At 43.2% G+C, this 14,363-nt stretch overlaps 3 protein-coding genes across 3 annotated transcripts; all 3 read right to left on the minus strand.

Annotated features, from left to right (window-relative positions):
• Positions 1-421: 421 nt before the first annotated feature.
• Positions 422-8,028, minus strand: LOC134036198 (RNA-binding protein MEX3B). The gene is made up of 4 exons (XM_062481020.1): positions 7,674-8,028; positions 6,469-7,032; positions 5,146-5,393; positions 422-5,034 (listed from the first exon to the last, which is right to left on the minus strand). Exons 2-4 carry the CDS (start codon positions 6,965-6,967, stop codon positions 3,811-3,813), a joined length of 1,971 nt encoding a protein of 656 aa, XP_062337004.1. The 5' UTR covers positions 6,968-7,032; positions 7,674-8,028; the 3' UTR covers positions 422-3,810.
• A 338-nt stretch (positions 8,029-8,366) lies between these two features.
• LOC134036713 (methyl-CpG-binding domain protein 3-like) lies at positions 8,367-12,662 on the minus strand. The gene is made up of 7 exons (XM_062481766.1): positions 12,512-12,662; positions 11,708-11,870; positions 11,432-11,569; positions 11,232-11,322; positions 10,920-11,097; positions 10,243-10,407; positions 8,367-9,800 (listed from the first exon to the last, which is right to left on the minus strand). The coding sequence occupies exons 1-6, from the start codon at positions 12,523-12,525 to the stop codon at positions 10,248-10,250; spliced, it is 744 nt and encodes a 247-aa protein (XP_062337750.1). The 5' UTR covers positions 12,526-12,662; the 3' UTR covers positions 8,367-9,800; positions 10,243-10,247.
• Positions 12,663-12,942: 280 nt separating this feature from the next.
• LOC134036222 (cytochrome b-c1 complex subunit 10-like) lies at positions 12,943-14,311 on the minus strand. Its single transcript, XM_062481053.1, has 3 exons — positions 14,219-14,311; positions 13,719-13,859; positions 12,943-13,562 (listed from the first exon to the last, which is right to left on the minus strand). The coding sequence occupies exons 1-2, from the start codon at positions 14,266-14,268 to the stop codon at positions 13,739-13,741; spliced, it is 171 nt and encodes a 56-aa protein (XP_062337037.1). The 5' UTR covers positions 14,269-14,311; the 3' UTR covers positions 12,943-13,562; positions 13,719-13,738.
• Positions 14,312-14,363: the final 52 nt, after the last annotated feature.

Here is a 14,363-nt window from a genome sequence, read left to right on the forward strand (position 1 = left end):
CCATGTCTGTCATTGCTCCTCTCTGCTTTTCAATCAGGGCTTAGACAAAGGATCACTGCATAGAAATAGTTCTAAAACTGTTCTGTAAACTTGCAAAGTGGAATAAAACACAGACACAAAGGAGTTATTGTTTTACAGTAAAAAATGAAACCAAAAACAAGATTTTATTAAAGAAGCATAAAAAATAAAACTCTTGATACATTTCTCATAACCGTCAAGTCAGCTCAAATTATAAGAGTATACAATTGTTCTGGCTCACGGTTAAAAGGTCCATAAACTTTCAAATAAAATATATTTCAATTTTAAAATTTCTTCAATAATTTTTTCTCATTTTGTTATAAATTGCCTATATGTTGTACACAGGAAAAAAGGAAATTAAAAAATGGAAAATAAAAATAAATTTGAAGTCATAAAAAGGGTCACATTATTGTCTGGGATATTTAGGTAAGCAAATAAATTGTAAAAATAAAATGTGTAAAAAGTTTTTTTTTGTTTTTTTTTCATCTTAAAAATTATTAGCTAACGCCAGGTGGCTTGAAGACATGCAGATGGTTAACTTACAAATAATGATACATGTTCTTAAAAACTACACTTATCTTCATCAATTAAGTATTGTAACCTTTTGAAAACGAGATCCCACTGATTGTATTCAGGGTATATACATACAAGTCAGGCCTGAAACCTTGTTTGCTGACATTAACATTTTGGTTCTGCATACAAAAGAATTAAAGCAAAAATAGGAAGGCAGAGATTCCAGGGGGTCTGGTTCACCCCAGAGTGCTGAAACACTCCACATCCACCGTCATCACAAAAAGGTCACTGGCTAACCTTACATGAAAAACCCTGTTTTCAAACCTTGGAGAGGGAGGGGGGGGGGGGGGGGGGGCAAGGGCTTCCGCAAAATAAAAATCAGCAGTCAATAAGAGAATATCTGTACCTTTTAACAGTTAATGCTACTGTACAATTACCCTAACACACACTCCCATAGGCCAGGGGGTTATCCTGGAGTGAGAACACCAGAAGAATCTACATTAGATCCACCTGACAGATTCAACGCATTTCAGTTGAAGAACGACATCCTGGACACAGTTCTGGGCCTTCAGATTGGCCTTAACACAACAACAAAAAAGATTCACACAACAGTCCAAGTTGAACGGCTCCTGTGGACACATTCACACCCCTGTTTTCATGTGGGCCTGCAGGAGGATAGAAGGAAGAAAAAAAACACTTGACATAAAAACCCAGCAGGGACGGGTTGCCAGTTTACACAGAACACCCCCCAGTGAAGAGTAGAGACAGGGATGCCAGGTTTACAGGTGAGCTCTAGCTAAAGGAACATCTACAGCTGCCCCAGAAAGTGCCCAGTGGGGTCTGTTCTCATGTCTCAGTAGGGAGCTGCACCCAAGCACCGTAGGCTGGCTAGTCTGGGAAACTGGACAGAACTGAGGATGCAACTACCCTTCATATCTGACAGAGTCGGTCAGATCAAAGAGACCTCTGTTTGGGATAAACAAGGGACAGTATTTATTAGATTAGGAAAGCTGCTGCACTCCACACCCGAGGCAAACGCAGTCCCTCCAGAGTAACACACACATTAGGTGAAATTAGGTAAACCATTGAGAACATCCACTCATTCCATCCCTCCCGTGATGTTGTTGGTGAGAGCTGTCCAACCGTGTTAGATTGTACATGACGTCAAAGAGAGCTGTGTTCAGAATGTACATGAACATGGCTTCAGTGTCTGTCTAGTAGGAATTCACTCCCAGAATGTAGAGTTGAGAGTGAATGATGTTAGCCTAACGTGTTGGTCAAGGTTCCCTAGACCAAGCAGACAGAGAAGAAAAACCATGCAACATTCTGCAGCTGTTGGGATTTGAACACTAACAGTGTCTGGAAGCCCTGGATGAACTAGCTACTAGCTGCCGTATTGGAGGAGTTGATATTCTTGCTATTGTCACTGATGAGAACCTGAAAAATGCATGTGTTGTAGGAAGCCCTTTATCATAGTCGTTTGTTAGTCATGGCATGTCTCATTCTATGAGCAGACTTCCATGTAAGTCTGAAGGGCCACCACAGCACCTGTGGAAACTATCACACCAAAAAAACCAAATGTCCCACTTAAAACACACCATAGGCGAGGCAGTCGATGTGAAACACAAAAAACCACTAACACACAAATCTAACAAGATGCAGTTTCCACTTGAGAAAGGATACTGAGACAAGGGGACATATCTCCAATTCGAAACGCCCTCCATATAGTGCACTACATCTGGCTCATTTGAGACCGCGCCAGACAGCTTTGCTGTGGAAGAGAGGATGGAAGACCAAAAGTCTCTTAAACCAACTTCGGAAGGTTTAGAGGGGGTCTGAATACCACTGTAGTTCATTGCTCTGGGTTCACAGTGCACAGAAAAACAGGTCAAACTTCAGGTGCTTTCCTTAACCAAAACCCAGATTGAACAAGACATTCCCGTGTGTGATACAATTAAAGCCCCATATTACTCTATGTAAAAGTAGTAATAATAATAATAGTAGTAAGTCAGTTAACATGGGTCACACACCCCACACATCCAAACCAGTTGAGCTATATAAAGCTACCTGTAACAGACAGAATGTGAGTGGCCAGTGGAAGTTCACCTGGTGTGGATAGATGGATATTTACATTCCAAGGGGGCAAGCCACACTGGGTGAGATGAGAAAATGTTTCACTTAACACACCTGTTCCTATTGACAAATCTTGCACTTGGACCTAGCGCAAGTAGTCCCACCATTTAACATATAGCTAAGGGGTGCTTAAATCACTATCCTGACATCACACACACACAAACACATGATCTGCAACATCACTATCTAGACAAGCCAGATTCAGGCAGACCAAAACAGCTGGGAAATGTATCTTCTGGCATATTCCTTCAATAACTTACTCTATGCTATAATACACATTTAACGACACTGGATCAGTTTTCGAGCAGTATAAATAGGTTTCAGTCTTCATTATAGCCTAGCAAGAGTGGGGTCCTCTCAGGCTCATTTGGTCTGATAGGTGTCTAATTCTATGCCCTTCCTAAAATAAGTTCAAGGCCCCATTCTTCCATGACGGCCTTCTCCTTAGGTAATATGACTGCATGAGTAAGGGAACAGGAGAGCCCAGAGGACTGGTTTACTGTGTACATACTGTCAAACAACATGTAAAGAAAGAGTAGAAAAGTGCAGACCCAGGACAGCTTCATCGAAAAATATCTGTTAAGTACAAAAGTGTCAAAGGAAGAGAGAGAGAGAAAGCAGAGATATCTTAAGAAGCCAGAATAAAAACAACAGACCGACAGACCCTCAGACTGGGGACTGAACTAGGGCAGGATATGGACTGGCCCAGGTCAAACCAAGGCCTGAAGAAAGATAAGACACTAGTTTCCCATCTTGAGACCCTCTTTCTGGTCCCAGCCTCCACTGCTTACAAAGTCCAGAGTTTCAATCAACATCGAGTCAGGGAATAATATTGTCATCATTATTATTCTTATTATAGTTATTAGCAATAAATCAACATCCGTATAGTGTCATCATCGTATCTAATAATGTAATCATCCTATTGTCATGGTCCATCCTGTGTGTGTGATAACATGTATTGGTGTGAATCGGTCCATCTGTCCTTCCTCTTCTCCACAGTTGATGACCCCTGCAGTCTTTTGGATAGTTATGAGTGTAAGTAAAGTCCTTTTTTTTCCTTTTTTGTTTGTTTTGTTTTTCTCCTTCTAAATGACAACCTCTTCCTCTTCCCCTCCCCTCCGTATACTGTTTTTGGGGGGGAGAGCATTAGGAGAAGATGCGGATGCACTGTGTGGCAGGGGTGTGGCAGACAGGGCACTCGGGCTCAGACGATTGACAGATCTGCCCGGCACAGTCCATGCAGAACAGGTTGTGGCCACAAGGCACCAGGGCTGCAGTCACCTCGCTCTCAAAGCAGACAAAGCAATCCCTGTTCACAACACCAGGACCCACGCCCGCCAGGGCCCCTGCTACAGCGGCTGCCTTCAGACGGCCCAGCATGCTGGATCCCAAGCCCGCGCTGCCCCCTCCCTCCGAGTCGGTGGGGGAGCCCCCAGGCAGAGAAGAGGCTGAGCAGGAGGAGTAGCCGGTGGATGAGCCCCCTGAACTGGAGCTGGAGGCCCCGGAAAAGGAACCTGCCCCCGTGCCGCCCGACTGCAGCCAGGAGAGGGTGCTGAGGGGGTCGCTCTGGGCCCGGCGGGCCAGCGGGTGATCCAGGGGTCCCACACCAGCATCTGGGGGCAGGGTGGGGGACACACGGGGGGTGACGGCGCCTCCGCTTAAACCACTGCTGTTACGGCGAACTGGCTGCTGCTGCTGGGAGGAGCCAGACGTCTTCCCTCCGCTTCCCCCGTTGACAAACGGTGCCCAGATATTGGATGCGGTGAACTCAAACCCAAGTTCTTCAGAGGAGGGCAGACCAGGGGTTGAGTCCGCCCCGAAAGTGAAGCCCCCTCCTCCCCCGGCGCCGCTTGAGCCTGTGCTGAAAGGGCTAGTGGGGCTGCCTCCCTCAGTGGACCTACGGGTGGCGCTGTAGCTCTCGGAGGGCAGGCCACCGTTGTGAGTGTGGTAGGAGGTGGAGGAGGACAGCTTCCTAGAGCTGGAGGAGTGGTGCATAGCCAGGGGCAGCGGGGGAGGCGGAGGGGGAGGTGGAGGAGGAGGGGCCTGGTGGTGGTTGGTAGCACGGGACCAGAGAGCAGCTCCGAGGCCTCCCGCTAGTGAACCCAGGCCCTCGAGACTTACGTCAGTGCCGTTGGTGTGGAAGTCGTTGTCTCCCTGAAGGTCCACGAAGGCGCCCGTTCGGAGTGTGATGTGGGTCTCGATCTCCTCGCGGGCGCGGTCCACGTTCTCAGGCATCCCAGTCACCTCAAACACAGGGTCCTTCTCTCGACTCGGCGTGACAATGTAGGTGTGTGTCTGTTGCTGGATGCGCTTGATGGTGGCGCCCTTGGGCCCCACAACCAAACCCACTACTCTGTAGGGCACTCGCACCTGGAGCAGGGAGGCAAGCAGAGACACTGTAATCCCAAGTGACCTTCCTCAATGTTTTCCACACATTCACACATACATATAAATACGCCTTGTGACCAATGTTGTCTGTACCTGGATGGTGGTCTGTCCGGGCAGGTGAGGAGGTCCAGGAAGGGAGCCTGCTGTGCCAGGCCCTGTTCCCCCCGCCTTGCAACGAGATGCCCGGATCATGGAGAAGTGCTCAGCTGCAGAGACTATCTCACGTTTGGCCATCTCTACGTCCTCCCTGCGACCTGTCACAATGAACACTGGCTCCTCGCCCCTCACAGGAGTCTTTATGTATGTGTTAGTCTTGGCACGTAGGGCCTTGATCTTACAACCTGAAACAGAAAATTGGTGAGCTAAGTTAATACATGATAAATTACAAACAAATAATTCCTAGTAAACATCTACACGTTGTATGCTGACACAAGCACCAAACTAAATAATACAATTATCACACAGCATGGGAGCCATTTAGTAGCGTTAACTCCACTGAATTGCTGCTCTGTTACTTTAAATATGGACGCTTCATTGCTAGTAACCAATGAGGTGCGCTGTGTGTGATGTCATCTGGGAAGCAGAAAGCATGGCATTTTCAAACAAAGAGAACAATGCAGTAATGCTACCCACAACTGCGCTTGGCGCGCCAAACCTAACCAATAGTTTTTTTTATTGTATGAAGAAGAAAATGTTGATGAAACGTGGTGAAACGCATAATATACAGGACCGCATACACGAGCGAAAGCTGCCGACAAAACAGGAGGCAGGGCGTAACACCGCCCAGTCTCGTCCCGTGTTGTGTGCGTCGGCCCTTTCAGACACACAGACCTTCTGATATGACAAAATCACTAGAAACCTGCATTCAGTGCAAATGCACTGAGTATCGACATTGAAATATTGTATTTCACATTAATGGCCCGGGTTTGCATTGCGTAAAATCTAGTTCCCCCGGCGTGTTTCTTTGTTTGGTGCAGGGTGCTAGACATGTCCAGACTCCCGACAATCTGCTGCTTTGTCTGACCCTCTCCTACCCCTCCCCCTACCTCCTACACACGTACCACACATCACCATCCAACCGTTGTCTTAAGTGTTGCGAGGAAATGCAAATACAACTTACAACTTGTTTTTAATATATCTATATAGTGCCAATACGAAATAATCAACCACTTTAGTCAACAGTGCCAACTGTCCACAACTGGTATAGCGCTACAGAACTCGACAGACGCTACAGAACTCGACAGACTTGCTCCCTCACCACCCAAACAAAGGAAGGTGGTCTACCACCATATAGTTTATGCATTAATTATATGCTTTGAGTTGACCCCGTTACATTTTTCGTCTACAAAACACATTTCCAGATATACTACAGTGAGATAGCCAAGAAGACTATAGTGAAAACAATACTTTTCTTACCTTGTCGACCCACTATTTCTGCAACATGCTCCGAGCTTGGGACAGGCACGCATTCAGTCATGTTGACACTCCTCTTACGGTTGCAAAGGACAGAGCTTTGTTCCCCATGAAGCATAGAGTGTGGACCAGCCATGTGGTAACCACCCGATCCGTAATACTCTGGAGATGGAGAGCAGGACGTCGGGGAGTCCCGGGAGCCACCGGGATGCTCCAACATTTGGAGATCAACATAACCTCCACCACTCACTCCGTTGCAATTCTCCGAGCCCGGTCCTTGAGTCCCGTCGAGCGGGTCAACTAGTCCGCCTCCACCGCCCCCACAGTCCACCTTGTCTAGGGCCATGAGTGACAGTTGGTCCAGGGCGAAGCGAAGCGCCTCTTGGTGGTCTTCTTCCCGGGACTCTTGGTCTGTCTCCCGAGGCAAGATGACCCCGTTGTGCTGACTGCTGATTACCATGTCGTGGTCCATAATCTCGGGGTGGAATAAAGGACTAGGCATAGTCCCCGTGGTTTACCATCAGATCTTGGTTGACTGTGTGTGTAGTTACCGAATGCACCTTTTCACTGAAGAAAAACAATAAAAAACAAAAACAAAAGAAAGCCAATTAATTCAGTTGTATCTGGGGCAGAAGTATTGGATGTCCAACTAAAAATGTTTAACAGAAACAACAGATAGTTATAGATTAGAAATAGTGTTGAATGTCAAATGAATTTTAACTACCCATTTTACCCTAAATAAGTGCATGTTCCATTCACAGAGCGCCGTTCCCCTGCCTTCGTGTCTACCCCCTGTCCCCGCTTTGTCTGTGTTTTCACTTCTGTCTGGCATAGAAGCCATATGGCCGACTAGCTTTGCTTCTTGAATTGTGAAGAACGTTAGCAATTTAATGAGCCAATAATGAATTCAGTATGTCACATACCCAAGTTGGGAATATTTTGTGTATCGATTAAATCTGTCTCATTTCTTTAAAAAAAATAACCAAATTTGAGAGAGCGGCAATCTGTTGTTAGCTATAGCCAACATAAGATAGCTAGCTTGCTCCACAGAGTTAGCTAGTCAAGTCAGTCACGTTGTCGACCCCTTTGTTTGGGAGTACCACAGCTAGCTTGCGATAGCCCAGTAAAATACTTGATAAGTTCCAGAATGAGTCTCATTGACATGCTTAGTATAACACATTTAAACAACATGATTTAAATTACTTTACCTTTTCGATGTGAAGTGTGTAGGTGCGATTCCTCTCTTTTTATTCTTGAGAGAAAGAAGGATACGAGTGCGCTATGCTATCTAGCCTGCTAAATTGGGGGCGTTGGAGAAAATGTTTCTATAAAAACTAAGAGGAAACACGCTGTTGATAAGATTCGACACCCGCCGGATTCCGAGTTATTTTATCGACCTGTCATTCTTAGCATTGGTTTAGAGTCTATCATGACGTTTCCATGCAGATACCTTCTGAAAATTGTATCCGTGTCTAGCCTCTTTCTCCTGTTCCCTGGTCCACCGCCTTTGTCTCGCCAAGCGCACGCCGCTCTGCCTGTCTCGCACACAGCACTGACGTCACCCGCGACACAACAATGGGTTCAAAGGCCACGCAACACATGAGCGCATCACTGCAAAGCGTGCTGGGCACACTGTTGTGGTCAATGTTTTTGTGACTCTGCACTATTACTATTACTATTTACTTAATCCTGTAACTGCCCAAGTGAAATTTCATGAGAAAAAAGCGTATCAAAATTCAAAAAACGAATGTGAGTAGGGTAAAATATGAGACAAAATAGCAAAAACGCTGATCAATAACCCACTGAATTTACTATATAAGATTGTGCTTTTGTCTCTAATGACCCAACGTCTGTAAACTGCAGAGTGAAGATGGCTTCTGAAGAAAAGAAGATAACATACATGAAATACAAAATGGTTTGCATTTATTTACTACTCAAGATTTTTTTTTTTTATCAAATGACTTGATATTTGACTTTTTAACAAAGGTAAACATAACAAAATCCATATTTGGATCAACTTTAAACCTAAAAAAGAAGCAACATCCTCTTTCCAATTTTATCTTTTCAGTTTAGAAGCTATCTCTATTTGGTATGTAGGCTATCAAATATCAAATGCCTAAATGTAAATTGACATCAAAAGTTTGCCTCAAAACAATTTGTATTGTCAACGAAATATAAAAAAATACAAAATCCCAAACAGGCAACTCTTTCAGAGTAGTGGTCCATCTGTAACAGCCATCATATCTACTGGCAGGTCATTAATGGAATACAAAAACATATTTCTACATACAACAAAAACAGACAAAATCAGCACCATATTGAATTGAGAGAAGATTACTGTTCAGACAAGTGAGAGCAGTATTACTCATCACCAACAGCCCAGATAAAGTTTAAAGAGCAAAAAAACAGACACTCAAACATCAAATCATACATGACACCTGAAAATATAGAAAAGGACTGGATGAGTAATACAATTTTTATGACCATTCTGACAGACTTGAGGGAAATGTGTCTACACCCCTATGGCTTAAATAGAATAAGAATCAGGGCTGATTGTTTATTAAATGGCAGTATCTAGGGACTAAGAATCAGGGCAAATGGGTTATTTGAAACTGGCAACCAGATGGAGGATCAAGACAATGTACTTAAAATGACATCCAGGACATACATCAACCATGTTCAATGATCACACAGGTAATCTCTTGAAAGGTCAGTCCAAAGTCTCAGATAATTATTCATAAGCCTGTTGTCCTCTGACCCAGTCTGCACTATAGGGGTGGCACACACTGCACCTCAGGGTAAATAATACGCTATACAGTTCCAGAGTAGTACATAACAGTACAATGGAACCATTAAAATCAAAATAAAAACACATACACTACTACAGTGCATTGCCCTCCGATTCATCCATACATCTACACCGCGCAGACAGACACAATCAGAGTGAAACACAAACATTTTGATATTAATTCTGTGATTTCAACTTTGACTTGTGAAACATGTTCACAAAAAAGTTAACAAGGCTGCATTGTTCAGAGCACCATCTATATTTGCCAACATTCCAACATTTATGAAAGTAAAAAATAAAAGCAAACTAATTAGAAACGCTGAACTTCACAGTCTCTCCCCAGACATAAAACATATTTCTATAGCTCCAATTTAGACTGGTCTAAAATATATTTTGATTCAATTCACAAGGGCTGATCTGCAGATCCATGGTGAGACTGGGATGAGCACCATCATGTTGACAAATGCAATTAAAAAAATGAATAAAAGTCCTGTGTATTTGTGGTTTGAATACTGCATTCCAGTCAGTTCTCTAGCAGTTACTGATCCTGTGGGAGAGACAGATACAAATATATATATATATCACTCATTAGTCAGTAAAAACAGTTTGACCACATTTTTGAGCAAATACATCATTTATATATTTGTTCATACTTAGAATCTGAATGGGTTTTATTCGCCATGAAAGTTTGCACAGACAAGGAATTTGCGTTGGCAGGAAGGTGCAAACATTAAACATATAGGAATCTAAAATGTAAATCGCTTTATACGTTCTGTACTTCGATAAAAAAGAACAGTCTTACTTAAATAAAAAAGTTACAATCTATGATTCAGTCTCTTTTTTTGGGAACAAGCTGGCAAAACTCATGTTAGTTCCTTTCAGCTAGTCCAGCTTCATGCAAAACTCAGAAACCTCCTCTTCTGCTACACTCCCATTAAGTAATCTACATCATCGTGAATGAAACCTTTAGTTTTATAACAGTGCTATACCTTGGCTATGAGTCCTCTTTGTCCACTGGCTCAGTCTCCTCTTCCTTCGGTGTGTCTGCTTCCACCTCTACAAGTGTGTTAGCGTCCTCTATGTGAGCCAGCATGTCTGCCATGAGGGCCTCTTCCAACCTCCTCCTCACATTGTGCACCAGGTCCTCCTGCTTCCTGGAGACAAACAAGTGGGAGAGGGAAGTTAGTGTGACAGTCTTAATCTTTACACACCAAGACTATCTTGTTTGCCGGGGGATTGTTTCTTGATGGAGTGGTGTGTGTTAAAGAACACCCACTTGTTGCTGTCTGGCTTTATGCTACTTGGCAACAGTAAGAAATAAGAACAAGAAAGAAAATAGAACAGGATAGAACAGAACAGAAGGAGAGGTCGCCGACAGGGACAAGAAGAGGGGACAAAAAAGACATCCTTTTCTATAACAAGAAAACCAGGCATTCCCTCTTTCTGCACTGTCGAGCAATGTTTACCTACAGTAAATAAACCATAAATAAGTGTGCTGTTATCCAGCTACATCAGAGTAGGAACTTTCTACCCAACAATAAGGTCTTTTTTTCCCCCTGAACATAGGATTTGCCAGTAATCTTTGCTCTGCTTTCTTGATACATGAACTTTGTAGTGTGAGATCTGAGTGTATGTACATGTGAGAGAGAAACAGAGTATCACCCACCTAATATCCTCATCTGTCACCATAAAGGCCTTGCAGAGAGGTTGAGCTGTGTTGAGCCAGACTCCAGGGTTCTTCTCCACAGCTGCCGTCAGCTGCCCGGTGACAGGGGTTGGGCTGGTGTGTAAGGCGCTGGCAATGGCAGACAGCAGAGTCTTGTCTGAACACACAGGGCCTACACCTGGTGGATGAAGAGAGGAAATACACACAGGTTCAGTGATCTCACATACAAAATAAAAGACAATATCTTAGAGTGTTGTAAAACACAGACATTAAGCTTGACCTCAATCTGTGTTTAGTTTTCTGGGTACTCACCTTGAAGACCCTTCGGCAGTTCCATGGTTTTTACCAGCTGCTCCGCGATGTCAAACGCACTTAGACCACTCAGTTTCCTTTCCCAAAACAGCTTTAAAAAACAACACAAAATATGTAAAACACAACCAGTCATTTCACACACCATTTGCAATCGATTTCTCTACCAATAAGCATCAAGCAATCTTGCAACAAGCAATCACCTGTCTTGGTTGGTCCACAGCCTTGTGGGGGTCTGTCTTCACCTTATTGTTCGGATGATTGGTCACCTTAGTGACAGGCTGTTTAAAGATAGATGCCGTCTGTCGGACTGGTAGTGTTGTGTTCAGATCAGGCTTTATCTTGAAAACAGAGAAAAGGAATCAGGAAAATAAAAATCATTATATTGTACTGAAGCAAACAAATACAATGGGTCTCATACGCTGCTCAATGAAAAAAACGAGAATCTTCTGAAGTATATATCAATCAACACCCCTAACCTTCATCTGATGGTTGTTATTGTCATAACGATGCTTGTGTCTATTTCGGTGCACTTTGGTCATCAGCATCCTTCCAGCACGGGGGTCGATGGCATGCACGTCCATTGTGTTGCCCAGGCAACGAGAAATCTGGGGTTTGCTGAGAAACTTCTTGCCAGGGGGACTATGGAGACAAGGCATTAGCACATCTGAACCACACACACACATTCTGACGTATTCACGTAGACAGGAACTACGTTATATAGCTAGCTAAGGGATAAGCAACCCACTTGTTAACTAAATACATAACGAACGCTAAGTATTTGTATAACATCAACGTGGTCATGCAGCGTCGGGTATTATAGAAGGTGGCTTTCTGATCGCTGGCTAGCCGTAATAGTAGTACTGGGCCTGCAAACCTATCAGTAAACAATGAAAGCTGGCTAGGTACCTAGAGAGCTAGTTTGCTAATACGGCTAACGTCGTAACCACACAGCTTAAAATACAACACAAATAATTTTGATACGTAGATATGAGAGAATGACTAGTAGTGCATTAAAAAAAACTATATTAACATGATGTAATATGACGAGCTAAATAGCATGCATTGGCTGGCTTTCATACCATCTACTCGTATCTTTCAAATGTTAGGTAGCAGCTGTATGCTACAGTAGCAGCATACACACTTCAGCAGCAGGTAGGCTAGCGAGCTAGCTAACGTTGGTTAGCGTTAGCGTGCAGAACATGTTTTTTTCTGCCGACACGTTAAAACTCTTGAGTTTCCTTTATCATTTAACAACTTTCAAACCAATGTAATACTCGCACCTTTTCCTCTCCATGCCTCTTGTATCCTTGAGCTGATTAATTCAGGAATCAGTTTAGCAGGCTAGAATAATTATTATTGTTCTGAATGGATCTGCTTTCGACTCCCAAGTCAGCTGTCCCTCGCTTTCTCATGTCTAGACACTCATTAGATTACTCCGCGACACTATTACATAATGTCCACATCAATTCATCCGCTCTACCACAATGTGTAGTTCCAGCAATACTAGCCTGCCCTACCTTATATATCAATGCAATGTAAACTAATTAATGCACATGGTCTTACAATTTCAATAGTTTTCCCATATATATTTGATTAATTATACATGTCACATCGTGAATGTTCCGTCTTAATCGGTTTTTGTGATGTAATTATAGCGGAATTCTGGCCTACATTTTTACCCCCAAAAAAGTCAACCACCTTTTGATTCCGATTGTAGTTCCGTTCGAGTTTTTATTACAACAATATCATTAGTTGGACGCAGGAGCTCCAAGAAAAAAAAGCCCAGACAACTTTGTTGACATTTGTCATACAGGTTAACTGAAAAGCATAATAGGTGAAGGAATAACCCAAGACTATTTATGATTTCTGATTGTTGGAGGCCTCGGGACCCAAGTAATTTAAGAATTCCACCTTCTCTCTCTGATGGACCAAATTCAGCAAATTACATCAGTAAACAGTGACAAGGACTGTATAATTAAAGTTACCTAAGACAGAGGAGTTGTTAATGACAGAAAACTAATTCAAGATCAAAGAAATCAAAACAAAAGTAAATAAATAAAAAACAGTACATAATAAATGTGAATTTATCATAATACATACACTTCTTTATCCACGTCACTACCTGGCCAAGTGCTTTCATCAGAGGAATGCACAATGCAGTTGATTTAAAATGTCAAAATCAGGTTGAATTGTCCATTGGTATTAATTGAAAAGGCTGAAGAATGTCTTTGCTCCTGGTGTGGAGTCATGTCAAGGTGTCAGATGTCACTCAGCTCTGGTTATGGTCCTCCCCATCTCCATCGGGTCATCTTCCAATCAGCACAAACCGACCTATACATTGAAAGAGTAATTTACAAAATTCAGGGGATCATTTATTTGTAATTTTATACTGAGCATGCGCTTGACCATTACAAATCATTTTCTGCTAAAAACGCACAAAGCTCATCTTGAATTTCAAGTGCAGTTTGTCAAACACGTTAGTCTTACCTTCAATGCATCTACTGCAGTTACTCGTCCTTCTTGAACTTGCCGCTGATGTATGGCACATAGTCTAATATCAACCTCCAATCTGTGAAATGAACCAATGCTACTCCTCCAACTGAACCCCACAAAGCCATGGTCGGCAACCTGCGTTAGCGGAAACATGCAGAAGTACAATCAGAAGTATGAGGTTACTGTATATAAAATACACACACTATGAGGCCCTCAATTGTTTTTGTTACAAGATTTGAGACAACGAGTCAGCCAGGCATGTTGAAATGCAGGCAGACAATAAAAACAAACACCCTAATTAACCGCTTCAGTACTAGCTAAACGACTAGGCTAACTGCGCTAGCTAGTCAGACTGTGGAGTCTGGAGATGACCTCGTCTTGCTACACCGCAGACTAGTAGCATGAGCAAGGGCATACCAGAATACTGCAGGGCATCAAAAAGTTCACTTCAACAAACAAAACGAATGACATTTAATCGATAATAAGCCATTTACCACGTTTTGACGATGGACACATACTTCTGGCCGACGAGTTTCCCAAGCATTTTGACCAACGCTTGTAGATAGATGTTAGCTCTTCAAAGATTCACCAATCTGTTTAGATATGCGCAAGCGCGAAGTAGTGCTTCCGGTTATTTTT

This window comes from Osmerus eperlanus, chromosome 16 (assembly GCF_963692335.1).
Source record: "Osmerus eperlanus chromosome 16, fOsmEpe2.1, whole genome shotgun sequence".
NCBI classification, from domain to species: Eukaryota; Metazoa; Chordata; class Actinopteri; order Osmeriformes; family Osmeridae; genus Osmerus; species Osmerus eperlanus.